Source organism: Grus americana, chromosome 9, assembly GCF_028858705.1.
Source record: "Grus americana isolate bGruAme1 chromosome 9, bGruAme1.mat, whole genome shotgun sequence".
In the NCBI taxonomy this organism is placed as follows: domain Eukaryota; kingdom Metazoa; phylum Chordata; class Aves; order Gruiformes; family Gruidae; genus Grus; species Grus americana.
Genome location: NC_072860.1, coordinates 125,663 through 152,464, shown reverse-complemented (window position 1 = coordinate 152,464; position 26,802 = coordinate 125,663). Strand labels below are relative to the sequence as shown.

At 63.2% G+C, this 26,802-nt stretch overlaps 1 protein-coding gene across 3 annotated transcripts; it reads right to left on the bottom strand.

Annotated features, from left to right (window-relative positions):
* Positions 1-132: 132 nt before the first annotated feature.
* On the bottom strand, positions 133-22,156 carry SNED1 (sushi, nidogen and EGF like domains 1). 3 transcript variants are annotated; one of them, XM_054835661.1, is made up of 33 exons: positions 21,772-22,156; positions 18,444-18,731; positions 17,672-17,812; positions 16,800-16,962; positions 15,741-15,866; positions 15,480-15,593; positions 14,555-14,668; positions 14,164-14,277; positions 13,915-14,031; positions 13,482-13,607; positions 13,096-13,200; positions 12,535-12,648; positions 12,262-12,378; positions 11,665-11,781; positions 11,462-11,578; positions 11,110-11,223; positions 10,854-11,027; positions 10,576-10,689; positions 9,521-9,634; positions 8,968-9,081; positions 8,767-8,880; positions 7,844-8,140; positions 6,457-6,640; positions 6,255-6,367; positions 5,428-5,706; positions 4,899-5,043; positions 4,499-4,581; positions 3,620-3,706; positions 3,290-3,406; positions 2,708-2,795; positions 2,004-2,087; positions 1,712-1,748; positions 133-1,260 (listed from the first exon to the last, which is right to left on the bottom strand). In XM_054835661.1, the coding sequence occupies exons 1-32, from the start codon at positions 21,973-21,975 to the stop codon at positions 1,712-1,714; spliced, it is 4,335 nt and encodes a 1,444-aa protein (XP_054691636.1). In that variant the 5' UTR covers positions 21,976-22,156; the 3' UTR covers positions 133-1,260. The 3 variants fall into 3 exon arrangements, with proteins under 3 accessions (XP_054691636.1, XP_054691638.1, XP_054691637.1); XM_054835663.1 differs by having other exon boundaries at positions 7,844-7,906; XM_054835662.1 differs by lacking the exon at positions 2,708-2,795.
* Positions 22,157-26,802: the final 4,646 nt, after the last annotated feature.

Genomic DNA, 26,802 nt, shown 5'->3' with positions numbered 1-26,802 from the left:
GAGAGGGTGGTACCAGGAGCACCGAAACTCCTGGGCCGGTTCTGCTCTGAGAGCGTCTTCCAGGCTGAACAACAAAGCACCATGCGATGCTTGCAGGAAGGGAGGGCTGTCCCACCAGAATGCCCCCAATGTTGCTGGGGAAATAACACTCTATACCATAACTACGATATATCTCTGGTATGTATTAATTTATAATATACACTGTGTACGTTAATACACAAATCTATGTTTAACTAGCGTTGTCATACAAACTCACAAAAACTAGGAACTTTTCTAACCTACACGTTTTCCTTGCCTGCCCTGCTGCAGCCGGTGGGGCAGCCACCGCGCATTGGTCCTCTCCTCCACCGGCAGCAGCTGGTGCCACCGGGAATGCAACCGCTGCGAGTGGCTCAGGGGGATGGCATGTGGAACTCACTTCATCACCGAGCCCACGCTATGCCCTGCCCTGGCTTGGAGGCGATTAGAGTCAGAACAAGCATGCTGTTACAGCTGACAAACTGCACCCTACAGATCACTTTTAATTTTTTTTTTTTTCCCTACGTGCTCTATTGGTTTCTGAGCTGGAAATTTGGTTAAAACCAGGGATTGTTTACAAATCAAAAAAGGCAGGCAATAGAAGCTGCCTCAGTTTCCCCCCGCTAGAGCGGAGGGGACAGGGACACACCTCCAGTGCCCACACTCGCCTCCCTGCTCAAGGGAGCTGCTCACCATTTCTGACTCCTCCACCTAGGGAAGGTCTCCTGCAACCAGGTGGTTGTGGGCCATGTTTCAGGTGATAGCTAAGGCTTTTTGGTCTGCAGTAAACTGTTTTATTTGGGGGTTATAGGTAATTTATAACCTTGGATTACGAAAACAGGTTGGTGCAGATGCTGTTGGCAGGGAGCTGGGCTCAGCCCCGCTGCTATTGGAGCAGAGCTGGGAGCCTATCGCTTGTGCAGAGCAGCTGGGGGGGGCCAAGTGGGGCTGGTCCCCGGGGGGGGGACACGGACGCGGGGGGGGCAGCCAGCCAGCCGCTGCGGTACGCTGGTGTGCAGCTCCTCGGGGGCAGAGAGGCGGCCGGAGGCAAGCCAGAGCGAAGACAGCGCTGGTCCAGCGGAGGAAAGGGAGTGCTGCTTGGCATGCTGATCCGGCTGCATGTCCCTAGCGGGCTGGAGGAGAGGGAGAAGCTGATGCCAGGCAAGAAGGTTCCCCCGCTGTGTTCCTGGTGTTTCAAAAGCCCTTAGATGTGGAAAGACGAAGCTCCTACTGCTTTGAACCCTGTGAAGGAGCAAGAGAAGAATGAGCTGGTATGCAGAGGCCCCCAGAAGCCCTGCACCTGCCTCTCCCCACCCTGTGCGCCCATCTCAGGCTAGGAGAAGGAGATCTGGCCCCGCCAGGGTGCCAGCCTTTGCCCTGCACAGGCAGGCAGCTCCTGGGCCCTTTCTGTGCAGGCATCTCTTGTTTATGGGGCTGCAGAGCTGCAGGGAAGCAGAGCATTGCCTTCTGCTCCTGTGCCCCAGCCACAACCAGGAGCCCCCAGCCGCAGGCCCAAGCCAGACCAGCACGGCAGCTGCAGCGCCCGCGCACCCCCTTGACCTGGCAACGTGAGCCTGGGCTGCGCTCTGGCCTCCACCCTCCTCTTCCCCAACTCCCTGTGCGGGGGCGGGCACAGCCACAGGCAGGAGCTGCCCCTGTCCATGGCTGAGGAGGGCCTGGAGCAGGTACTTACTTATGGCTTCTTCAGTGTGTGACTGTTGCTTGGTTTTCTGAAAGAGAACCGAGGAGAGCGCCATCAGCCCTGCAGCCCCTTGACTGTCGCTCATAGGGAGGACATGCAGAGCTGGTGTCTGAGCCTCCGTCATGCACTCCTCACACTGTTCTGCATGGGGTGCCTGCAACCCCTCTCCCAGACCACCCCCAGCCTGGACACCCCGGCACGTGTTGGGCAGCACTGGCTGGCTGCATCCTCCTCCTGGGCCATAGGAAGGCTGGTGCACTTGGTGCGCTGCTGCTAGCTGTACCTGCTGGTTGTCTTCTCGGAACCGGTGCTCTCGCAGCTCTCCTTGTAGCAGATGTCCTGGTGTACCTTGTAGACTCTCCTGTACCTGCACACACAGCAGAGGGGGGGGTTGTAGGGAGTAACAGGGACGGAGCTGCTTTTATAAGTGCGAGGGGGTAGTGTGGGGGTCTCCCCTGTTTCCTTCCAGGCTGTGGTAGCTGGCCTTGGTAGGAATGGGGCTGAGCTGGCTGTGCCTGAGGGCTGACCCCGCACAGCCAGGCCCTCGTGCCTCCATTGCAGGAAGCCTGGGGGGGGCAGGGGGCAGAGCAGGGGGCTCCGTGCCCTGGCACTGCAGCAGGGCCGGCCCCAGCCCTCTGCGTGCAGATGGAGAGGCAGTTAGGAGCTGGGCCGGCAGGCAGGGGATCTGCTGCTGCTTAGGGGTCACGCACACCAAATCCAACTTTGCTGTGGGTAATGCTGCCATGGGGCTGTCATTTCAGCAACACCCTGCCCTGAAACACAGCTGGCGGGGCAGCCCCGGGGGCTCAAGGGTACCTGAGGCTGCTCAGCCTGCGCTGGGGAGGGGGCAGCTGTAGCCACCTGGCAGCTGCCAGCCGGGGTCTGAGATGGCCTCACTCTCCCTTCCCCAGAGCCGAGCTGCGGGGAGACATCCCCAGCTCTGAGCACAAGGGGAAGAAGGGAGCACAACCCACAGGCAGTACTCACAGGTAGTGGCAGGTGCCTCCTTCCCACACGGGGAATGACTTGGTTTCCGAGTACAGCCGCGTGCACGAGTGTGGCACCTTCTTGCAGGCTGCTTGGGGAACAGGAGAGGGGAGCTATCAACAGGCCCATCTCTGACTCTGCCTGCCTGTGTCCTGTGGCAGGGGGCCGCCAAGGCCCCCCCAGGCATCCCCCTTGCTGTCCTGGAGGGCTGGGCTCAACAGAGCTAAGCTGCCAGGAGAGGCAGAGCCCCCAGCCTCAGGGTGCCCAGGTAACTATGTGGGCAGGGCAGGAGCCTGGCATGCCAGGCTGCCTGGTGGAGGGCTCAGCCAGAAGCAGGGGGCTGACCTGCGCTCCCAGATCTGCCCGAACTGGCAAGAGCAAAGCCCAGCTCTTCTCTCTGCTGTCGGCACAGCACAGCCCTCTCTAGTGGAGCCTGGGCATGGTGGAAGCCCCCTTGTCAGGGAGGAGCTCGGTGCTGGCAGAGTGTGCTTGGTGACCTGTGGCTAGGACAGCTGCCAGGCTGGGCACACGCTATCCACCTGCAGGAGGGAGCCGGCCCTCCAGCAGCAGCACAGCACTCACCCAGCTCGCAGAGCCAGCCCTTGAATCCCGGGCGGCAGTCGCAGTGGTAGGACTTGGCATCCCTGGCACAGGTGCCTCCGTTCCTGCAGGGGTTCGTGGAGCAGTTCTGCCCCTCACCTGCAAAACACGGATGGCCGTCAGTCCCTGGGGCCACGGTGCAGCCCTGCCCACCCTGCTGACGTGCCAGGGTGCTCCCGGGGAGCTGCGAGCAGGGGCCCACGCTGTGCCACTTGTGTGCCTCCCAACCGGGCAGCAACAAGGAGAGCAGGCTGGTGTGAGGCCCCTGCCTGGGCTGGGTCCCTGCTGCTCACGTGTCTCCCCTGGACTTACTCTTGCTCTTTGCCTCGCGCAGCTGCAGTGCCAGACTGCCCTGGCTGGACACCTCCACGTTCTCCAGCTTCACTGGAGCCTCCGGCTCTGGGCAACAAGAGGGTCAAACGTCACCTCCAGCCAGGACCAGACCCAAGGGCAGCCCCCCCGATAGGATCCAGCCTGCCCGCAGCATCAGAGGGCTGGTCAGGCCTGAGGCAGTGGTTTAGCCCTTCCCAGTTGGCACCCCTAGAATTAGGGTGAACGCCTCGCCCTTCCTGGAGGGCTGTGGGACACGGAGCCCTGGGGAGGCAGGGGCAGAGCCCAGACATGCAGTGAGCCCAGGGCTGCCATCAGGTGTGCTGGACCCCTTCCCCACCCCATGGCATGGAGTTCCCGGGCCTGGTAGGATATCTTGGGCTGGCGCTTGCATCCCTAGTGTTCTGGGGATGGCAAACGGGGGTGGGGGGGTGGTCCTGGGCTAGCAAGGGGCTTCTTGCCCAGGCACCCTCCTTGAATGTGAGGCTGTGCTTGGCGGAGGGGGATCAGGCTGCTGGGCAGGTGGGGGCTGCGCTGGGGGGCTGCGGGGTCACTGCCTAGGCTTCCACTGCTGCTGGCAGGGGAGAAGGCCAGCCCACACCGCAGCCAGCGTTGCCTCCCATCAGTGAGGGTCCCTCTCTGGGCTCCCCAACTGGCTCTGTGTCACCCCTCTCCCAGGGCAGGGGTTTAGCAATCAGGGCAGATGTTTGTCTCCCCAGGGAGATGCAAGAGGGCTCTGCCCTCCTCTATGGCTCCCCCAGCTCTACAGCAGCCTGTCCAGTGACCACCCTGTCCTGGGGGGAGGCGTAGGAGATGGCACTAGGTGACACGAAGGGGACAGAAAGGCAGCAGAGCACTTACGTGTCTTCACAGTGATGGATTTGCCCAGCGCAGTGCCAAACCTGGCGCTGATCCTCCCTCTGCCATCTACCAGCTCAGTGAACCTGGGACAGGAGAGCCATGAGGGTACAGGGCACTGCAGGTCCCCCAGGCCACAGCCGCCCCACATGCTAGGGCTGGAGGCACTCGCTGGTGCCATCAGGCTCAGTGCGAGTCCCGGGGGCTCAGCTGCAGGCAGCGCGGGGGACCCGCTCACAGGGCAAGGGCCTGCCCAGCAGGTGGGCGAGAGGCACGACCCAGCAGGAGCATGGCTTCACCCTGTATGCACCCAGACACAGGAGCTGGGAAAAGGGGCTGCGCTCAGCCCGATGCTTGGGCTGAGTGCTGGCGGAAGAGCCAGGATTGCTGGAGCAGTGCCTACCTGGGGGCTGGCGAGGGCTCCTCGGCTGTGTCGTGATCCGCTAGCAAGCGGAGTTCAGGCAGGAAAGCTGGGGGCAGCCTGTTGCGCAGGATCCGGGGGTGTCCAGCTTGGCTCCACCGTCTCTCCGGAGCCCCATCCCTCTGCACTGCAGGCCAAAGGGTTAGGTCAGCACAGCAACTCCCAGCCGGTCCCCAAGTCCCCAGGCTGCCATTTCAGGCTGTGTGGGGACACACGGACACTCTCCACGCGCTTGGGCTGTGAGCGCCAGTCCCTGTGAAGCATCGCTGAGCTGTAACTCTGCATCTGCCCTCCACTAATGGAGGCAGCACCCTGCAACCCCCACCTCTCTTTGCAGGAGACCTGCATCCTGTCCCCACAGCCGGTTCTGGGGCAACAAGTCCTCAGGAGCTCTTTGCTCTGTTGGTCAACTGGTTTCCTACCCCCCTGCCGCGCTTCCCCATCAGCCCATCACCTCCCTCGTGCTGCAGCAAACTGGCAGCGCCCCAGCCCCGGCGAGCCAGGCACTCACAGGTGGTGACATAGAGGTGGATGGGCTCGCTGTGCACTTGGCCTTGCTCTGTGTTCTGCACAGCTGTCACAGACAGGCGGTACCGCTGCCCGGGGAGCAAGTCCCGCACCGTGTAGGACACGAGCTTCCCATTGGGCACGTAGCGGCTCTTCACGCTCTGAGCTGTGGTGACATTGATGATGTACCCCTCCACGGCGCCAGCGGGTGGCTGCTCCCATGCCATGGACACAGAGGTGGCGGTGATGCGGGAGGCAGTGAGGTTTCGCGGGGGGAGAGGCCCTGGAGCAGGCAGGAGGTGGGGAGAAAAGGGGTCAGCACTGGTATCCTTGAACAGGGACCGCCCTACTTGCTCACAAGCCACCTTATAAGCATGCCAGGGTCCCAGCTTGCCTGGCTGTGCCCTGTCCAGCCCTCAGCCTGGCTCCAGCCGTACAACTGGGAGGAGATGCTCAGCGCTGGGTCCCTGCCAAGATGGGCAGAGCCTCACTGCATCCTGGCACCCGTGTCCGGCCCTCGCCCTCCAGCTGCCGTACAGCAGGGGATGAATCAGGCCCATGTTGGCTCCGCATGGGGCTGAGCTCGTGCTGGTCTTGGGCAGCAAACAACATCTGGCAGGGGAGGACGTGCTGCTGCCTCGCCTGCCCTTCCCGAGGGCTGCCTGCACCCCTCCTACCCGCTGTGCTGGCCAGACAGGCTGACGGCTTTCGCACCTTCCCCTCCCTGCAGCTTTCCTGCTGGCCACGAGCCGTGGCTGCCCTGTGCCTGCCAAGCCCCAAGGCCCCTGCAGCGGCGGGGGGGGGGGGGGTAGCAAAGGCAACCCCACTCACTCGTCCACACGTGAAAGGGGGCCGTGGCCAGACTCTCCGAGGGGTGATCTTCTGTCCCCAGGCCACTCAGCGTCGTGACGTGGACGATGTACCTCTCTCCTGGCTGCAGGTCCCTGTGGAAGAGGAAGGCAGGGTGGGAAGTGGTAAGCTGGGCAGCCTGGGAGGGCCAGCTGGCCCAGTGCCCGCCTGCCGCCGCACTCACAGGAAGGTGTACTTGGCCACGCTGCTGTTCAGCTCCACGGTGCGGTCTGCCAGGTCCCCCAGCTGGCGGATGGAGACACGCACCCTACTGACAGTGGAGTGCTTGAGCCGGTGGAGAGCCCATTGCACCGTGATGGTGCTGGCCGTCACGTTCGTGATCTCAAAGCCTTCCACCGGACGCGGTCCTGGCCAGAGGAAGCGGAGAGGGCTCCGGTCATCACAGGTTGCTCCATCCCTTCCCCACACCCCCACCACCGGGGTCCTTCCTGCCCCTCTGGATTGGCTTCCCCTGTGGGAGCAGCTCAGCACTGCCTGCCCTGCCAGACTCATGCCCTCCCGTCCTCACCACCTGCAGGCAGGCAAGCAGCGCATCCATCTGCCTGCCCGCAAGGCCATGTGCCATCTGTGGCACCCCTAGGGCTGTCCTCCTCTGGCCCCAGCCCCCCTCCACCAGCTCCAAAGGGGCTGCAGTGCCGGGGTCTGGCCCCAAGCCCACTGCACGCCCCGGGTGGCTGCCCCGAGCCCAGTTCTTGCTGCCCCCAGCATCTGGCCCTGGCTCGAGGCCTCCTGAGAAGCCATAGCTGGGGCACAGACCCTTGCTGTGCCCAGCACCACACCTGCCTTCTCCTCCCCTGGGCTTCACTTGGTCTCAGCCCACAGGGTGGGATATGGCCCGTGCGCTTTCCTGCCACCACCCCCCTCTCGTTAGAGGGCAGCTTTTCTACATCTAATTCCCTCCATCCTCAGTTTGCACTTGATTTCTACATCTGCCTGCCCTAGAAAGTGGGACCGTGGCTTCTCCACCTGCCCATACCCCACAGAGGCATCACTGTGCCCCCCTTCCCTCCACCTGCAGAGCAGAGGTCCTGTCAGCCTCTGCCCTCTCTGGCACGTCCCCATGCCGAGCCTGGTGAGATGGTGGGGTGATGCGCCCACAGGGCTCACTGTCAGCAGAGATTGCACAGCCCTGAGCCTGGCTGGCATGGGGGCTTCTCCAGCTCAGCCAAGCCCCACTAGGGACCTGTGCTGCCCTGGGCCCAGTAAGGAGGGGTAACTGGTGTGGCGGGTGCAGCCTGGCCCTGATGAACAGGATCTGGGAGTGGTCACCACTGCCGGCTCCCTTACCAGCCCCCGGGCAGGGGCCCAGCGAGCCGCAGGGAGTTCGGTCCCTTTTTTACTCACAGCAAAGAGAACAGCGATTCTCTGTGCCAAGCGCTTTTCAAAGGCCCCCGGCTGGATTTTAGGATCTGCACCGCCAAACCTGCCAGGGTTTGGCACAGGCCCAGGCTGCGACCGGAGCCGGTGGCAGGGAGGAGGCAGTGCAAGCCCTGGTGCCTGCGGGGGCTACGCGTGCTCAAGACCGCGATCCCCCCAGGAACACTACTCACTAGTGCGTGTGGTGAGCATGACGGGCCTGCTGATATCATTCTTGTTGTTCACGTTGCGTTTGACTGAAAAGACAGAAATATTGTAGGCTCTGCCGGAGGCTAATGCCCGCAATTGGTGGGCAGAACGACTTCGGTCCACAAAATCTGTCCTGCGGTAAGAGCCGTCGAGGGATACGTACGTCACGGCGTAGCCGTCAATGAGTTGCCTGGCGGCTGCGTCCTCAGGTGGGTGCCAAGAAATCAACACACCAGTGTCCTCCACCCTTTCCACCTTTAATGAGGTTGGTGGCAGCAATTCTTCAGGGTGTGGGCAAAAGCAAAGGGGAGAGGTAACGCCATGAATCTTTAGAAAACAGACCCCAGCAGCAAGAGGCAGAGTGGCAGCGATGGAGGACGGGGCCCTTGCTCTCCCTCGGTGCACTTGGCAGGGGCCCTGTGGGCACCAGCTGCCACTAGCCCGGTGGGCACGGGAGGATCCAGGGCGCCGGGAGCGCTCCTGGCCACTGCGACCTGGCAGCACCGGCGGCTGAGTGCTTGCCACCGCCTGCCGGGCCTATGGTGACAGACAGGGCGAGGGGCCCTGGGGAGGCCGGTGCCGGCGGCGAGAGGCTTCCCTCGGACGCCTCAGCCTCCCCTCCTGAGGGCATCCGAGGGATCGCCGTCGCTGCAGGGGGCCAGGGAAACCTGTCCCCAGCGTCCTCGTGCTGAGCCTGGCGCATGCGGCAGTGGCTTGGCATGCCAGCACCTGCCCGCAGCATCGGTGTGGCCTGGGCTGCCCCCCGCAGAGGCGAGGCCCCGGCCCTGCCCGCCTCAAGGAGAGCTGCTGGTCCCGGACAGCGTCGAGCCCCTCGCAGGCGGTGGTCACCGCCGGGCCGGCGTCGAGCCCCGCGCCACGTCCTGGTGCCGCTGCTGAGGGCCTTTACCTTTTTCGCAGCTCTTGCCTGTGTAGCTGACTTTGCAGGTGCAGCTGTGGGTGCCGTTGCTGGGCAGGCAGTAGCCTCTGCTCCCGCAGGGGCTGGAGAAGCACGGGTCGCTGGCTGCGGGAGAGGCGCCAGGCCCAGCAGCATTAGTGGTGCCGGCTGGCCGAGTGGCTGCCCCACACCAATCCACCCTGCCCGCCTCACCTGTCTCACAGTGGTAGCCGAAAAAACCCTCTGGGCACACGCAGAGGTAGGAGCCCCCGTAGCTCTCGCACTCCCCCCCGTTTCGGCAAGGGCCTGACTCACAGGCATCCACTTCTGGAGGTGGGAGAAGGCCAGCAGTGAGCGGGGGTCCCCAGCATGCCAGCAGCCAGCTCCCGCAGGTGAGCGACGGCAACGGCCCCCGAGGGGGCAGCAGGATGGACACGCAGCCGGGGGCTCAGCGCACCCAGTCTGGACCAGGAATCCCACCCAAGCGCCATGGCGGCTGCATTCCCTGGCAGGGGGTGGACACCTTCGAAAGGGGATCTGTCACCAGCAGACACCTTGTTTCTTGCTCCCCCCCCACCGGAGCAGTTTCAGCTCTGCCCCCGAAACTGCAGGCAAGGAGGCGCGACAGGCAGCGAGCACCCGAGGTGATGGCTTGGGGTCAAGGCGCCCAAGATGGCAACTGGCTGCCTGGCCTGTTGCCAGTCCTGGCCCCATCCCGGTGCCCAGAGTCCAGCCTCCTGCTGCCCTGGGAAGGGTGGGTCCCTACCTGTCTCGCACTGGGTCCCCACAAAGCCCTCGGGACAGTAGCAAGCAAAGGACCCAGGGAGGTCCCGGCAGGTCCCGCCGTTCTTACAGGGCTCTGACTGGCACTCGTCGACATCTGGAGAGCGGCAGAAGGAGAGGCACTGTCTTAGCACAATGACAGAGATGGCGGCAGGGGACGGGGGGCTCGGAAAGGCAGTGCTTCTGCTGCAGAGCGCAGCCCCTCCCCACATTGCTCGCTACCCTCAAGCCCACCAGCCCGGAACAGCCCCGCTCCTGAGGCCATCGGGAATGCCCACCGCCCCCCACCTGCCCCTGCGCCAAGGCTGCAGCCGGAGCTGGGCACGGAGACATGCCCGCAGGGACACCTGGGGACAGTGCGGAGCTGTGCCAAGGGCACCTGCGGCACGTCCCCTCCTCTAACCCCCGGCAGGCATCCCACCTTCTCCTCCCACTGTCCTCTGCCAGGCCCTGAGGAGCCAGGCTAAAGCCGGCTGCCACAGAGTCCCACCAGCCCCCACGCTGCCCGTCACCCCCTTCAACCAGCGCCCGCCTGTGACCACGACCACGTGTATACGCAGGAGCACAGCATGGCCAAAAATGTGCGACCTCAAGCTTTCCCCCCTCTCTTGGCCAATAACTTTGGAGCCATGCAGGGCCCTTCCCACCTAGATCCTGAGACCTGGGGTTTCTCTGCACGGGCTTAGCGTGCCTCAGGACAATCATTGCCCCGTCAGCGATGGGGATGCTCACAGAGCATCCATTAGCAGAGGGACACGAGTAGCGCACGTGCTCCGTAGTCCTGCCTGCTCCTCCACCCGACTGGGAGCAGTGTCTCCCCACTGGTGCACCCCCCAAGCTGGCTGGCGGCTCCAGGAGAGGAGCCCTCACCACAGCCTGATCTGAGAGGACAGACAGGAGACCGAAGCCAGCGCGCACAGCCGCAGGCAGCCCAGCTCCCGGCCGTGGGGATTGCACCCGCTGTCATTCCCTGGGGACTGGGGGGCAAGGAAGGGTTTGCTACAGCTGCCTGTGGAGCACACCGGCACGGTCCCTTACCCGACTCGCACTGGTGGCCAGTGTAACCGGGCTCACACAGGCACAGGAACTCAGCGATGCGGTCCTTGCACCGCCCACCATTCAGGCAGGGCTGGGATTGGCACTCGTCGATCTCTGCGGACATTTGGGCAGGGGAGAGACATGCAGGCATTTGGGCAGGGGAGAGACAAGGCAAGAGACGTCAGCGCCATCAGCGCCGGGCAGGGGGCAGGTGTCCCCAGGGCCTCTCTCCGCACAGACAGTGCCCCAGGGCTCGGCGGCTCCCCAGCGCTCCTCACCATCGCATTCAGGGGGGTCGCTCCAAACACCAGGCCCGAGGCAGACGCGGGGGTGGTTGTGCTGACTGAGGGCGTAGCCGAGCTCACACTGGTATTCAGCCAGTGAGCCCACCTTGGTGGAGTTGAAAGAGGCCTGGGCGTGCTTCACCTTGCTGGGGACACCGCAGTCGACCTCTGGGAAGAGACAGGGGAAGTGAGTGAGGCCCTCAGAGGCGCCCCGAGTCCCTGGCTGGCAGGGGCAGCGCAAGGCCCTTACCGGACTGGCAGTGCTTCCCTACATAGCCCACGGGGCATGTGCAAGCATAGCCCCCGCCGAGGTCCTCGCAGGTAGCGCCGTTCTCACAGGGGCTAAGGAAGCACGGGGAGGGCACTAGAAGAACGGAGCAAAAAGCAACTGCTGCAGAGTTGACAGAGCCCAGAAACCAAAGCCATCCCCTTTCCCCCTCTGGCAGGGTGCAAGGAAGAGTCCAAGCGCTTCCAATTACAGGGAGGGTGGTTTAAAGCCAGCTGTGAGGCTCGCTTGCTGCTACCACGGCTATTGGCTCCACCGTCAGCCCCAACACCTCCCCAGGCAGCACCCGGCACTCGTGCGCCCTGCTCACACCTACCGATCTCGCAGTGCCGGCCGGCGTAGCCTGGGGGACAGTCGCACTTGTACTTGCCGATGTAGTGGAAGCAGGTGCCCCCATTCTGGCAGGGCCCCGAGGCGCAGGGGTCTGGCTTACCTGGGGGCAGAGGGCAGGCAGGAGCTGAGCAGCGAGCGGGACGTCAGCCGCCTCTCCTCCCCGGGTGGGGGCCAGGGGGGCCGTACCGATCTCACAGTGCTTGCCAGTGAAGCGGTAGGGGCAGGTGCAGTGGTACTCGCCATCCGCCTCCCTGCAGGTGCCTCCGTTGCGACAGGGCCCTGTGCTGCAGAGCCGCGGCTTGGCTGCGGGGAGAGCACCGAGAGCGGGTGTCACCCACTTCTGCTGGCATCCCGAGAGCCACCACCTCCCGCCAGCAGCCCACCAACCCCTCGCTGCGGGCAAGCTGAGCGCACCCAGGCCTCACAGCCCTGGGCTCAGCAACGCTGCAAGACACCACCCACGCAGATGCACGCCAGGACCTCGGGGAGCCACAGACGCATGATGCCAGGGGACTGACAGCTGTTCCTGAGGCCAGAAGCTCAGGCATGTAAAAATATTCCAACAATGATGGTGTTATGCAGAAAACAACAAATGGATCGGCTGCTGCAACTGTCAGGGGCCATGAAGGCAGCCATGCAATCCTCCCTCCGCCCCATGGGGTGGGATGGGATAACCTGCACCCACTTCCAGCTGCAGCTCAGCAAGCAGCCGCTCATCTCCCACAAGCTCTTCTCCAACCCTCTGCCAGGTCCTGCGTCTGGCAGGGAGCTCCATCTGGGTACCTTTCTCGCAGTGCTTGCCAAGGAAGCCTCGAGGACACTCGCAGGTGTATGAGTCATCGTGAACCTCACAGGACCCCCCATTCAGGCAGGGCTCCGAGTCACAGGGGGATGGCATCGCTGCGAAGCCAAACACAGGGAGTCACTGAGGATGTATGACTGGGGGTGCGAGAGCTGCTCTCCGGCTGATGACAGCATCCCTGCTCACCCTCCTGGCCCCCCCCATCATGTGTCCCTCCCTGGGGCTGGTCCCACATCCCCACGGACGATACTTACTGTGGTTGGTGCTGTAGTCAGTGTGGCAGACGCAGAGGTAGCTCCCGCCATACTCCATGCAGTACCCACCATCTGGGCACTGCGTATTCATGTTGCACGGCGTGGTGGTGACTTCTGCAAACACACGGCCACCACCAGCCTGTCAGCCGGTGGCAGAAGGACACCCAGCCGGCTGCCTGGCCAGAAACGGTGGTCTCCTAACATTGCAGGGTCTGACGGGACGGGAGGGACTCCCTGTACCCCACACCACAGACCACACGAACAGCGAGGGCCGGCCTGGATGCCCAGCGAACTTCAGAGCAGGAGCGCACGAAGGCTGCGGCTCCCTCCCCACCCAGGGGAGCCAGGGGCTGGGAGAGGCACAGCTCAAGGGGGAGCGATGAGATAGAAGCGTTGCCTCCTCACCGGGCGACAATGTTTCCAGGCTCAAATTCAGTTTGTGCTCCTGGTACTGTGCTAGGCTCAGGCACGGGCAGAGTATCTCCTTGCCTGCCCACAGCCTGCCTGACTCAAGCATCCCGGAAAGGGAGCAAACACAGCAAGCGAGAAGCCTTCACCTACCGAATTCACAGAGGAGACCAAAAAACCCAGGCGGGCACTGGCAGATGGTGACATTCCCCTCCAGACAACTGCCCCCATTGCGACACTCGCAGCCCTCCGAGAGCTCTGCAAGAGAGGAGACGGGAGCTTCCCAGAACCCCTCCGGCTTGTGGGGCTAGGACAGCCAAGCAGCCTTGCCAGATGCCACCCATGGGGACAGGTCAGGTCGGTAGCAGGCACGAGCCCCCCCAGACACCCAGACACAGCCTCCTTCAGTGGGACGTACCCACTGTTCAGTCCAGGAGCCCTGAATGGGCTCTCCGGGGCTGCTGCTTCTCCCTCGCAGGAGCATAAGGGCTCCCCTAGAGACATGACACCCCACCAGAGAGACCCAGCCTGGTACTCACGGTCTCGACAGTCCTGCCCGGTGTAGCCCTCCCGGCACTCGCAGACGTAGCCCTGCTCTGTCTCCAGGCAGCTGCCTGCGTTCTGGCATGGCTGGGAGAGGCAGGCGCTGGGCACGCGGGGCCCGCCTGCGGGGAAGGGGGAGCCTGAGCCACAGCCACTGCGACCTGGGGCCGATTCAGCCCCTGTCCGGGGGGGGAGCAGGGGCACGGCCAGTCTAGCCCAGCTTCACACCGGAGACCCCACCGTGGCCAAGCAGCCCCGATGGACGGCGCTCCCTCCCAGCAGCACCACGACCACTCCGCACACGCTACCCACCAGCTTTCGGCAGCACCTATGGCTGACGCAGCCCCTTTTTAGCCGTTCGTGCCTTCCCGCCCGGCTCCCCCAAAACCAGCTCCCGCGGCAGGCTGGGCAAGGCACGCCTCCACTCACTGTACTGGCAGTTGTTGCCGTAATAACCCGGGGAGCAGGTGCAGATGTAGCGGCCGGGGCGGATGTAGTTGCACGTCTGCCGGTTTCGGCAGCTCCGGTCCTCGCAGGAAGATGAATCTTGAGGGGGAAAGCAAACAAGTGAGCGATGAGCAGAGCCCAGCCCTGGGAGAGGGGCCATGATGACCAGCAGAGCACGGGAGATGCAGGCCCTGGCATGGGTCATCCCGGGGCACAGGCAGGAGCGGGCACCTGTCTCGCAGCGCTGTCCCACGAAGGGCTCCAGGCACACACAGGTGTAGTTATCGACCAGGTCGATGCAGTGCCCGCCATTCAGGCACGGGCTGGACTCGCACTCATTCACCTCTGCAAGGGGAGGCAGGGAGGGGCGGTCAGGCCACGTGCTGGCACCGCCTGGGTGCCAGTTCACCTGCTGCCTCCCATCCTGAAGGATGCTCGGGAGGTGGAAGGCGATGGCCAGAAAAATAAATTTAGAAAAAAAAAAAAATTATAAGAGTGCCACCAGCAACGCCAAGCACTCCCCTCCCAAAACCACGGTTGAGGGTGAAGCAGGGCGGGAAGGCAGCTTGCCAAGGCGTGAAGTGTCACCATCTCCCCCCCGGCACCTGCTCCTGCCACCCACCTGTCTGGCAGTCCACCCCCGTGTACCCTGGCTGGCACAAGCATGCCGCCGTCCTGTTTGCCGCCTGGCACCTCCCGCCGTTCTGGCACACCCTGTTCTCACACGGCGACTCTTCTGCAGCAGAACACCAGGGGAAAAAAAAAAAAAAAAAAGATAGGGGGATCAACTCAGGTACAGGACTGTCACATGGAATCCTCTGCACACGCAGCGATGCTGGGGCCAGGCAGAGAGCGCAGCTCGGAGCCACCAATGCACCGATGGCAGCCGTGTCCCCAGCTGCGGCTCTTCCCCAAACTGTTCCTTGGGCAGCTCAGCCCTTTCATCCCTCTGCGCCATCCTCTTGGATGCCAGTGTGCCGTGCTGGGCGTTTCTCCGTCCCTTCCCCGAAAGTCAACTCCCTGCTCGCCTTCTCCACCAGCGTGGAGGCTCACTGGGAGCCAAACGCTTTGGCGGCACTTCCACCGGCGGGCGGAGGCCAGTGGTGGGGGAAACCGGCCACCACAGCCCCTGCCAGGGACTGGGAGACTCCCCGCTGGCTTCAAAGGGCTCGGGACCAGAGCATCACCTGCAAAAGCAGGGCCTCTGAGACTTCTGTTTAAGCACTAACCACCAGCTTTTCTCACTAAGGGAGCGGTGGCGGGGAGAGGCGCTTGGCAGCAGTGCTGAGCCGAGCCCTCAGCGGAACGGGCTGCCAGCAGCAGGAAGGGCTCACGGCCAGAGCAAAGTTTCCTTTGCCTGCAGCAAGCTGCAATCCAGGCCGGCCATCACAAACCGCTCAAACCCAGCAGCTGCCACGGGAGCCCTGGTTTCAGAGAGCACCCCCCCACCCCCCTCGAAAGAGCGGCAGCGCCTCTCAAGTCTGGGGTCTCCGCTCTTCAAACACTGCAAAGAGCCAGCACTGCCGTGCCAGCAGCCCCGCACTCACCGGTCTCGCAGTTGGTGCCTCTGAAGCCTGGCGGGCACCTGCAGCTGAAGCTGCCAGCACCGTTGAGGCAGGTGGCTCCGTTCTGACACGGGTGGGAGAGACACTCGTCCACATCTGAAACAGAGCCCCGGGCGGGGGCAGGAGCTCAGGGCAGGGAAAGGGACAGACGGACGGACGGACTGCCAGCACACAGCAGTGACACCGGCTCCCCCAGACAAAGCACCGGGATCTCGGGGACGGCACCTCGGGGCCGGCACTCACCGACATGGCACCTCTTCCCAGTAAAGCCGGCCAGGCAGGAGCAGGTGTAGGAGGGGTTCCCTGTGATGCAGTCCTCAATACACTTCCCCCCGTTCAGGCAGGGCCGCAGTGTCAGGCAGACAGAGGCTGTGGGGACAGGCGGTGCCCCCCCCCCGTCAGCCCGCGTCCTGGCAGGGCTCACCCGCCGCCTTTCAGCCACACCAGTGCCGGAGCCTGTCCCCACGCCCGCCCGGCTCCCCGGGGTGCTTGGGGAGCCCACGGGGGCTGCCTGCCTCACAGCGGGGCAGGATCCACTCCTCACGGGCTCCCCTGGGACAGGGGGGGCAGTTTTATTCCTGTTGTGCAAGGAGGAGAGGCTGCACGGGGTCAGCCACGCTGGTCGGGGGAACACGAACGTGCCCTCGCTTATCACCCGGGGCAGAGGGAAAGGGGGACGGGAGAGCCCGCGTGCAGCAAACCCACCAGTAACGCGAGACACGCGCAGATCGTGGGTGGGAAAACACAGCCCGGGGGGAGCGGGGACGAGGAATGGGAGGCCAGCAGCTCCACGAGGGACGTGTCAGAACCCCCAGGGTGGGGACCGTGGCCCAGCCCTGGCACCCCAGCCCCGCGGGGGAGGCTGGCACCCAGCAGCCCTCCACATGGCTCACCCCAGCCTCCTGGGCCTTACAGACCTGTGCCAGCCCTGAGGGTGCCAGCCCCGAGGGTGCCAGCCCCTCGTGCTCTGCCCTGCCTGGCAGTGCGGTCCCACCTGTGTGCCATCATCTCCTCCCCAGCCTCCCTCATTGCTCCCCATGGGCTCTTCGTCTCAGAAGTCTTCCTCCCCTCCCCGTTTGCTCTCCCAGCCCCTTCCCAGTCCCAGGGCACCCGTGAGTGCCGTCCCCAGCCACGGCAGGCACTGAGGATGGTCCCCCCAGGGCTGCCTCCCCTCCCTCCCCAAGCCCTTCGAGCCGTCTCCTCCACCACGCGGAGGTGGGGGTTGAGGCAGGGAAAGACAGGGCTGGAGAACAGTGTGGGGTTGGGTTGGGAGTTAAATAAACCTAACTGCTGTCCTCTTACTTGTATTGCTGCAGCCCCCCACTTGCACCTGGGCATCATCGATTCTGAACACCCAGCGCCCGGGGATACCCACATTTGTCGTCATCTCCACGTCAGCGATGTCATCGGTGCGGGATCCAGGGATGTTGAAGTAGCGCTTTCCATCACCGGCGTTAAAACCTGCCTGGGAGGACAAGGGCAGAGGGTAAAGAGACATCACTAGCGCACGGGGGAAGGCCACTGGGGCATGAGGGCTTGTCTCTTCTGCCACTCAGCACTGCTCGGACCCACTGTCCCCTTCCACACACCACCAGCCAGCGCTCAGTCCTGTCCATGCACCGGGACAACAGCCGGCACGACGGGGCGAAGCGGCTGCCCTGCCTGCTCGGTCCCTCCCCTGGGACTCAAAACCCATCCGCTTCCTCTCCACCTGCAGCATCCTGCCTGCTGCAGGCTGGCAGGCAGGGAGCCAAACACAGATCAACTGCCGGTAAATTCACACATCCAAACGGGTACTGGGGTTTTTGCGGGCGTGGGTGTTGGCTTTTTTTCCCCCCCTTAAACACAACAACGCACACAAGGATGAAATAAAAATACAAGTGAAAGCTGTGCTGGCTGCAGCAGCTGCTCTTAAAGGCTGAGGTTAGGAAAGAAAAGGGACTATGAGGCAGCAGCCAAGGCAAAGACCTGCGGTTTCAGGATAACAAAGCCCCCTGTATGGTCTCAGCTCTGGGATCCAGAGCACACATGGATATTTAAGAACTTTAAAAAAAAAAAAAAAAAAAAAGTGCAGAGGGAGGCTTTCCACCTCCAAAAAAACCCAAACCAGGAGCCGCGAGCTCGCAGGGCAGACGTGCTACCTGGGCACCCCGGGAGCCACGTTCGCCGCTTACCTGTGCCGCAATGCCGCCAAGCCCGGTAAAGTCCCCCCCACTGCTGGCGTGCATACCCGTGGTCCAGGTGATGGACTCATAGTTGAAGATGGTGAAGGAGAGCTTGCCGTCCGTGATGAGGACGATCTGGAAAGTGTTTACCTGCAGCAGGGAGGGGAAGAAAGCAGTGAGTGGGCGGGGGGGCAGCAGATGAGCCAGCCAAAAAATGGTCAGAAAATAAAATGACCGAAAGAGCGTTTAGCGAAGGGCATTTCTTTGAGCCGCGGTCCTCCTCCGCTAGAAAATGCAGTTGGGTTTAATTATTTTTAACTGTAAGGTGTTGTGATACCCCTGCCCAGCACCTTAGCCAGCAGAACAGCTCGCTTCTCCCAGGTGAACGGGGAAAAACGAGGAGAAATATGGTTATTGGGCCTCTGAAAGAAAGGCACCAAAGCCCATCCAGAACTGGCAAACATTGCCTGGCTGTTGCCCAAGAAGGGGGATGCTGGTTATTTGCAGCCTCCGTGCCACACGAAGAGGAGGATTTGGTTTTGCCAGCCTGGCGCTACTCTGTCACGGCAAGGCATTGCGATGGAGCTGCCAGGGTCGGCTCAGCCCTGCTGAGAGCTCCATGCCACACGCAACAGGAGTGCCAGCGCCATGGAAGGTGCCAAAGCTCTGGAGGGATGCTCCTTTAAAAAAAACAAAACAAAACCAAAAAACCACCAAAACCCAAACAAAAATCCAAAAAACCTACCCCTAAATTAATGGCTACTTTGCCCCAGCTACTCACTGGTGAAAAAGAACTGCCCCCGAAGAAGGTCACTCGGTACCAGGTGGCGATGAAGACCCACTGCGCGGAAAACCCTGGGAACTCGGGGAAATACTGCGCGATGTCCCTGCTCGCCCTCTCCAAAATGGGCTGCTCGGTGCTCTCCCGGTAATACACATCGCCTGCCCGCCGGTTATCCACATCTGCCCAGAAAGCGGCCACCACGCGCCGGTCCTTGGAGATGGGGAAGGCCACCGGCGTGAACTGGGAGACCTCCTTTAGGAATGAGATGATCCCATTGTTGTTCACCTGCGGAGAGGGAGGGGAAGAAATGGGTGGCCGCGGTTGATTCCTGCCACCAGCAGGAATCCATGTTTTAGAGGCACTTTGCATTTCGCCTTTCTTCCCCACCCCCACCACACCCCACGCCCCCCCCCCCCGCCCCTTTCCACAAATATTGGAGCGCTTCCCCTTCCTGCCCTTGGAAGCAGAGACGTGCCCCGGCGCCCGCAGCCCCCCACCCCAGCCGCTCACTCGCTGGAGTGCGGCTGCAGGGAGGCAGCTGCCCGAACAAATCCATCCCTGTTCTCCGCCACGGCCGGGCCAGGGGAAGGGGGGGACAGCTGAGAAAACTGCAGCAGCCCCAGTGCTTTAAACAAACAGCACCCGGCGCGCTTGGCTTGCTCGTACCAGTGCTCTTGGCAGGGACGAGAGGCTGGTTCGCTCGCTCTCTGCTGTCTTACAGCTGACACACGGGCCGCAAGGCTGGGGTCTAGGGCCGCGCATCGCTGCCGCCCTCCTGGCACAGGGGTCACACCTGAGCCAGGCGGCCACCAGCACAGGACTGGGGGAGCGTTGCCAGGCAGCCATCCATCTGCCGGCATCTGTAGTGCTCCGAGGGAGCTAACAAGTCAACAGGCTGATGGTCCCCAAGTGATCACGTGCCACCATCCCATGAAACGTCCCCGATGCCGGCTGAGCCTCAGCAGGCTGCTCTCATTAAAGCGGGGGATCCCAGACACCCAGGGCAAGATACTGCAAGCTCCGAGCCCTTCTCCAGCACTAATCATCTGGGGCAATTAGGGTCCTGGGATGCTCAGCCCAGGATGCATGGCAGAGGTGGCCTTCAGCACAGGGAAGGAAGCTGGAGATAGTGGATGCTGCCGCCTGGAGTGCTGCCTCCTGGCTTGAGTATGCAGCGGGAGCGAGGAAGGGGAGGAAAAGCCCTGCCTACACTGCTGCCTGAGCAGTCAGCGAGGGGGCAGGGATCAAAGCAAAATGCTCTCGCCCTTAGCCCCCAAATTCCCAGGAGAAGACCCTGCCAGCACCCTGCCGCAGTGGCAACCCCAGCACGGTGGGCAGCTCCCAGCTGCTCCGTTCCCCCGCCTGTGACGCTGCGTGCGGCGACAGCAGGACACCAGGAGCACGCAGTCCCCCAGCTAAGCTCCTGGGCACGCAATGCCAGCTCTGGCAGCACCTCCCCTGGGCTGTGCAGTGGGAAACAGGGAGCATGATGCAGGTAAGAAGCTCTCAAGGGGGGAGAGCAGCCCTGGCATGCAGCAGGCAGGGGCAGGCAGCGGCATCACGCTCGCCTGCCAACAAGGAGCTGGGAGCCAATGTCCCACCAGGAGCCATGCCGAAGCCAGCGTGCCTGTGCCCCAGCTGCCTGCATGTCCAGGCCGGGGGAGGGGGCCAGGCTGCCACAGCCAAGCGTGGCCCCTGGGGAAGGTCCCCAGCCCCTCCATGTGAACACGGGGCAGTCCTTGCTGGGACTAAGGGGAAGAGGATTCCTGTTTCCCAAAGCCTCCGTAACCCCGCGGTGTCCGCGGAGGAACATTCTTCCCCTGATTAAAGCAAGATGGGAGAGAGACGGAGCCAAGAAGGGGTTTTTTTTGTTGTTACTGGTTTTTGCAAAGGAGGAGGGGGTGGTTGGAGGCAGCCCTCAAGGACTGAGGTTTCCAGGTGAGCCCAGCCCCACGCAGCTCCCTCAAGAGAGCGGCTGCCCGTGGAGGAGCAGCGCTGCCGCACAAACCCCCATGCCAGGGTCAGGCGAGCTGGCCCTGCAGAGCCAGGCGGGAGTGTCAGTTCGGTGGAGGGGAACACACCACCCTCTGACCCCCGCAGCCCTTCCAACACCCAGAGCTGTGCTGCAGATCCCCTCTGGGACAGCCACCACGTCACCTGGCTTCTCCCATCCTCTTCTATCCTCCCGCCATGGCTCAAGCCCCAAGCCCAGGTCCTCCTTGCCCGATGGCGGAGCTGGCGCTTTTATCAGGGGAAAAAAAACCCACCAGCGAGGACCAAGGGCCTCCTGTGTTTAGCTGAGGTGGGGGAATGGTACGTGTTCCCAGCTCCGAAATGGTACTGAGGTGGCACTCAGCCCTCTCCTCCCTCAGTCAGGTCTGGATCATCAGTCAATCCAGAGCAAACCAGGGAGAAGAGAAGGGACCAGGACACTGGAGGATTCGCTGCGCCAGGTGGCAGCCGGCGTGGGGAGCGCAGACCACTCCCCAGGACGCGGGGCAGGCATCTGGAGCCAGCACTGCCCACAAGGCTCTGGGGACAACTGGGCGCTCAGGGCTACTCCTCTGCCTACTGCGCGGGAGACGCAATGGGCCAGGTATGACTCAAGTTCTCCGGCCACGGTCCCCTCCAGGTGGCTCACGGGCTGCAAGGGAGCACGTCGGCAGGGGTCTGGCCACCCTGGCAGGCGCGGGGAGGAGAGGAGAGGGAGCGGGATGTGCCGAGTGGCCGGCCGAGCCCGCTGCAACACAACCCAAAGGGCAGCTGTGTTTATTCTGCATCGCACCCAGAGCCCCGCCGCCACCTCTCCAGCAAGGGAACGCCATCCAGGGGCCGCAGCACACCTGCTCCGAACTCTCGCCTGCCAGCCGTGCTCGGCTCCCCGCCGCTGCCGCCCCCGTGGCACGCTGCTGCAGGGGCCCGTCCCACGAGGCGTGGGTGCTTCTGGCGCCAGCCGGGGCCAAGCCTGGGGCTCTCCACCGCAGGCGAGCACTTTGTCCAGCATCCCCAAGCGCGGCAGGGCCGGGACCCTCATTGCACCACCCAAGGCAGCCCTGGCCCCGCTTCCCGAGTCCGGGACGCTGCCAGATCTCCCCCTGCCCTCAGCCTGCTGTTATTTCTCTGATGCTCCAAATTAAATGGTGACCACCCGACAGCCCCCCTGGAAACACTTGGATCCCTCTGAGCGGGACAGTAATTTAAAAATCAAATGAAATCAAATGAAATCAAATGAAATCAAATGAAATCAAATGAAATCAAATGAAATCAAATGAAATCAAATGAAATCAAATGAAATGGGAGGCTGTCCCCGCTGCCCGGTACTCACGTAGAGGCCGGTGTGCCCCGCCCCGAAGAAGGGGAAGGGGATGGAGAGAGGCCGCAGCTCGGAGCCGCCGTCGTCCTGCTTCCGCGTGGCGGCGTCGCCCTGCGTGGGCCCGAAGGGGTAGAAATCCGCCAGCGGCACCACGCCGCCCGCCCAGAGCCACTCGCCCAGGGCCACCAGCACGGCCCAGCCCACCAGGCCCCGCATGGCCGCCGGGATCCGCCGCTCGCCTTTCACGCCGGCACCGGCCACCGCGGCATGACGGGGGAAGGGTGCCCGGCGCCGCCGGGCAGGGGCCGGGCAGGGGCCGGGCAGGGAGCGAGGCGCTGCCGCCCGAGGCTGAGGGCTCGGCACCAGGCTGCCGCTGCAGCTCGGGGCTCCGCTGCCGCGCCGGGCTCCTTCACCCCGCCAGCCCCGCCCCCCCGCGGGTGATTTGGATAGCTCCGGCGCGGCCAGCCAATGGGCGCTCGGCGCGCCGGGAGGGCGGTGGCGGAGGGGCGGGATATGCAAATCTGCGGGGGGGCAGGGCTCGAAGGGGCGGGGCGGGAGGAGGGGGCGGGAGGACCCCCCACGGGGGGCGGGGGGGGAGCGACCCCACGCAGGGACCCCGCTGCCGCCCCCTCTCCTGCCAAGCCCCCCCCCCCCCCCCCCGCGGAGGGACCCCTCGCCACCGCCTCGTCTCCCACAGGGGAAAAGTAGCCAACCACCCAGGAACACGCGTGGGTGCGGAGCCCCCCTCCAGGGCCAGCCGCGGCCCCTCTCCCCCCCACCCCACAGCTGCAGTTCAGCAGCGGGTCCTCTCTGCTCCTTTAAAACAGGACTGGGCGGGGGGGGGAAGTGGAAGAGAAAAAAATGGTGTTATTTGCTTTGTTTTTCTTCTCCCCCCCTTTTTTTTTTTTCAGGTGCTAAAAATATTATCAGGAAATTCTTTTCAGGAATGCCATGTTTTAAGTTACGCTTTAGGCTCAAGGGCCTCTTTGTCTCCACTGGAGGAAAAAAAAACCCACACCCACCCTGCATTTATCATCTGATAATCAAGAAAGCCCGAGACCCCCAGAAAACTGGTGGGGCTGCCCCCCCCGGGAGACCCGCTAAAAAGCACCGGTGGGTTTTGATAGTTAATTGGTAGCGAACGATAGATGCTGCCTGTGCCGCCACAGGGCAGGTGCTGGGGCGAGGGATCTGGCTGGACTGTGGGGCTCGGTGCCCCCATCCCCTCCCACATCCCTGCGCCCCCATGGCTGTGTCCAACCCGTCCCGCGGCACAGGCATCCAGGGTGCGCTGGCACAGCTGGGGGAGGCTGCGAGGGAGAACCCCATCCAGCCCCATCCACAGTCCCAGCAAAACTGGGGAGGGCTGTCGCCTGCCCCTGGCGCTGGGACGGTGCGGGAATCCGGTCCCCGGCTCCAGAGGTTTTCCGTGTTATTCCACACCCCCGCTGTATAAATATCCTCTGCTGTAACGATTGCGAGGTACGTTTGAAAAGGGGCCAAGGAACAAATTATGTAAAGAGCGAAGCGGAGGAGCAAACAACAGCGGGACTGGGTTAGGACCAGCCACAGACACCGCTGCGGAAAGTGTGCCTCACCGGGGCCCCAGCGCTGCCATCGGCGCGACGGTGCTCCCAAAATCCTTGCCCATATGCTGCTGGCTGTCCCGAGAGGCAGCAGCGCCGCCACGGGGACCATCGCCTCTCTGTAGAGTGGGGGAAACTGAGGCACGGTGTGGCGGGCCGAGGGCAGGGGGGACCTTGTGGGCAGCAGGGATGCAGCACCCAGGGTGAGGCTGAGGGGCTCCAAAACGCCCTCAGGGCAGCATGGCATGCCAGGTCCCCAGCAGCACCAGCACCTGCTCCCCCTTGTAGTGGGCCCAAAGCCAGACCCCGAGATCTGTCCGAGCCCTTGAGATGCCAGGGCACCTTGGCTGGCACCAACACTTCGGGACAAAACATCCCACGGGCAGCCAGCCCCCACTAAGCCCCGCTGCTGAGCACGGCAAGGTGTCCCTGTCCCTTTAAAAATCTCCTGGAAGAAAATGTTAAAAGGAAAAGAGAAAAAAAAAAAAAGAAGAAAAAAAAAAGGCGAAATCCAAAATAAATAAACGGCCACATCCGGATTTCTCCCCCGAGACACTAATAAAGGCTTTATGAGTTTGATATGAATTACCCTCCCTGGCCATTTACAGCTGATCTTCTGGAAGGCATTAGGCTGCTTGCCCCTTCCCTGGCCCAGGGGACGCCGCGTGGGGGGACGCGGCAGGGGCACCCCCGCCTGCCCCACGCAGCCCATCCATGGCTCTGGGGGTGCTGGCCGAGACCCATCTCTTTTGGGGAGCGACTGAGACAGGGGGGGTCTTCTGGCTGTCACCACCCACCACCTCACACCCGGGAAGCTGAGCCCCATGCGTCCCGCAGCGGGGGCCGAGCCCCCCTTGTGCCATTGCTCCCACAAGTCCTGTCTCCCAGCAACGCCGCACAGTGCCAGGCCCCACCGCACGCCCAGCTCCCACGGGACACCGGGACGTGGTGGCATTGACCTGCCCTGTGCTGCCACCAGCATCCCCACAGAGGCCATCCCGGGTTTCTGCCAGCCGGTTTTCCCACCAGGGACAGGCAGGGCAGGCAGGAGGGAGCAGCCCTGCCGGCAGCCATCCCGAGCGTGAGGGAAAGGTTTTCTTCTAGGCAGACTTCGCACGGGAAAGCACTGCAACGCTCCCCCTGCATCGTCCCAGTCCAGCTCCCCGGGATGTTAAATTGAAAGCAGCTACCCAAGCGGGGAAAACAGCTGCGGGCCGCGGCCAGCAGCCATTTCCTCTGGGCCAGGACCTGGAGCCGGTGCGAAGCCGGGCTCTGTGCTGGAAGGCTGGGAGAAGCGCGGGGGGAAGCAGCCCTTTCCCCGCACCATCTGGCCAAGCACTGTCTGCCATCGCTCGCTCCTTCGCTGAGAAAAATGCCCCTTTCCTACACCCACAGCCGCATTCAGGGTGTCCAGCTTCTCGGCAGCCTCCAAAACGGGGCCAGGTTTCGTGGGGCTGTCACGGTTGGGGTGGGGACTGTGCAGGTCCTGGGAGCATCCCAGGCACTCATCCCGGGCTTCCCCTGCCCTTCCTGGCATTTGCCACCGGCAACGCTCCCCAGCAAAATGCCTCCGCTTGGATCCCAGCAGCGTTTGGACCTGGTGCTTCCTCCCAGGCTCCGCAGGCCCCCGCGAGCGGGTTGAGCAGGCCGGCAGGCACCGGGTGCGCTGTGGGATGAGCTTGCCCACTGCAAAGCTGCGCCAGAGGGAGAGGCTGATGCTGCCTCCGGGAACGAGGGATGGAGGCAAAGGTCCTTTGGCTCACCCCAAGCCTGTGTCTCCCCGGCATCCCAGCACTGAGGTTGCCCCAAATCCACGGGCAGTTGCCTCCCTGTTCCTGCTGGCTGCTGCTCGCAGCCCCGGGGTTGCCCATTGCCCTCCATGAAGGGCAGGCCTGGAAAACCGCTGGGAAAGAGCACAAAGCCCTACCCCATCCCAGCCAGGCCCCGCACATTTTCTGGGGGGGGACAACGTGCAGAAAGGACCCGGGGAGCTATTAACGATCCAGAGAGCAATCAGCACGGATGCTTTTGGGCGTAGGGGCCTGCAGGTCAGCACATGGTTTGGATTTGGCTCTCCCCCTCCCTTCCAGCTAATTAGGCCAAGCGCGGAGAGCGTTCCCCACCGATGCTGAACACGTGTGCTGCACAAGCATCACCTCCTGCGGGGGGGTAGCGGCGCTGGGAGCCCCCTCCCTGGGCTGGGCGAGGCAGCCAGGTAGCCCAAGGAGGTGCCCAGGCATTGGGGGGGATGGGGGAGCAAGGTTTTAATGAAGGGGTTTGAACTTGGTATCTGGCTAGGGTTCAAAGAATGCAAGAACATGAATCACGCGCATAAATGCGGGTGGTGGGAAGGGGCTGGAGGGCGGCCAGGAGGACAGAGGTTACTGCAACACACGGCTCCGGCTCCCCCTGCGCTGCCTGAGCCCGCGGCAGTGCCCACCTCTGACCCCTGGCTCTACGGGGCCATGGGAACAGGGGGGACCCCTTCTCCTCTCCCACCCCTTCGCCTTTCCCCGCCACCCTGGAACCCCCCCGAGCTGTGTGGCCGAGGCATCTGGGGGCTGCAGGTCGGCTGAGCTATGGCGGCAGCAGGGTCATTGCTCGGTGGCAATTACATCCCCTGCCTTGCTGCAGCCAGGGGAGCCCCAAGCGAGCAGAAGGAAATGGGGCTGGGGGTCTCCAGGTGCCACCGCCATTTTAAGGCGGTTCCCTTGCTCCCCAGGCAGCGGCAGCTCGAGGCTTCTCAGCAGTGCCAGGGGGACGCGGTGCCGCCGGGTGCAGGAGAGGAGCCGTGGCTGTGCCAGCGACCAACTGGTGACACCAGCGCAAATGGGGACGTGGGACCATTTAGACGGACACAAATCTCATTCCCTGACGGAAACCCCGGCCCAAGGCTCTTGCCCCACCACTGCAAAGCCAAGCTTTTGAAACGCTGAGGGTGCTGCCAGTTCCGGAGGGATGGGGAAGCTGTACCCCTGCCATCCTGCCGCACCAGGGGGCTGTCCTGCCAGGTCAGCTGCCACCCTGCCACTTCACGTGCCAGTCCCCGGCCCTGTCACGCAGCTCGGGGGACAACAGGGGTGCAGCACTTCACCCAAGGATTTCTCCGGCTCCTGGAGCGGTCCCGGTGTGGGGGACAGTGCCAACACCAGGATGTGAGGCTGAAGCCGGTGCCTGGTGCAGTCCCATACACAGCTGGGGCTCCTGGCAGCGGGCGGCTCAAGTTGATGTAAGCGAAAGCCACCCGCCGCTGCAGTCCCCCAAACCACATTAATGAAGACCTCAAACCTGCCGTGAACCCGCGCCTGCAAGACCGGCAGCCCGCAGGGCCGGGACCGGCCACGAGCACCTCCAGCATCGCAGCGTGGCGTCGGAAAGCAACACCGGATTTCCCAATCCAGCTGAAAGCTCTTCGGATGTTCTGCTGCTTTGATTATTTGACAGACCATGTTTTTTA

Coding starts and splice junctions, on each gene's coding strand:
- SNED1 (XM_054835661.1), bottom strand. CDS start 21,975: ATGCGGGGCCTGGTGGGCTGGGCCGTGCTGGTGGCCCTGGGCGAGTGG. Junction 12,379..12,534: donor TGACTACAGCACCAACCACA/GTAAGTATCGTC, acceptor TTGGCTTCGCAG/CGATGCCATCCCCCTGTGAC. Junction 11,028..11,109: donor AGGGAAGCACTGCCAGTCCG/GTAAGGGCCTTG, acceptor GTCTCTTCCCAG/AGGTCGACTGCGGTGTCCCC.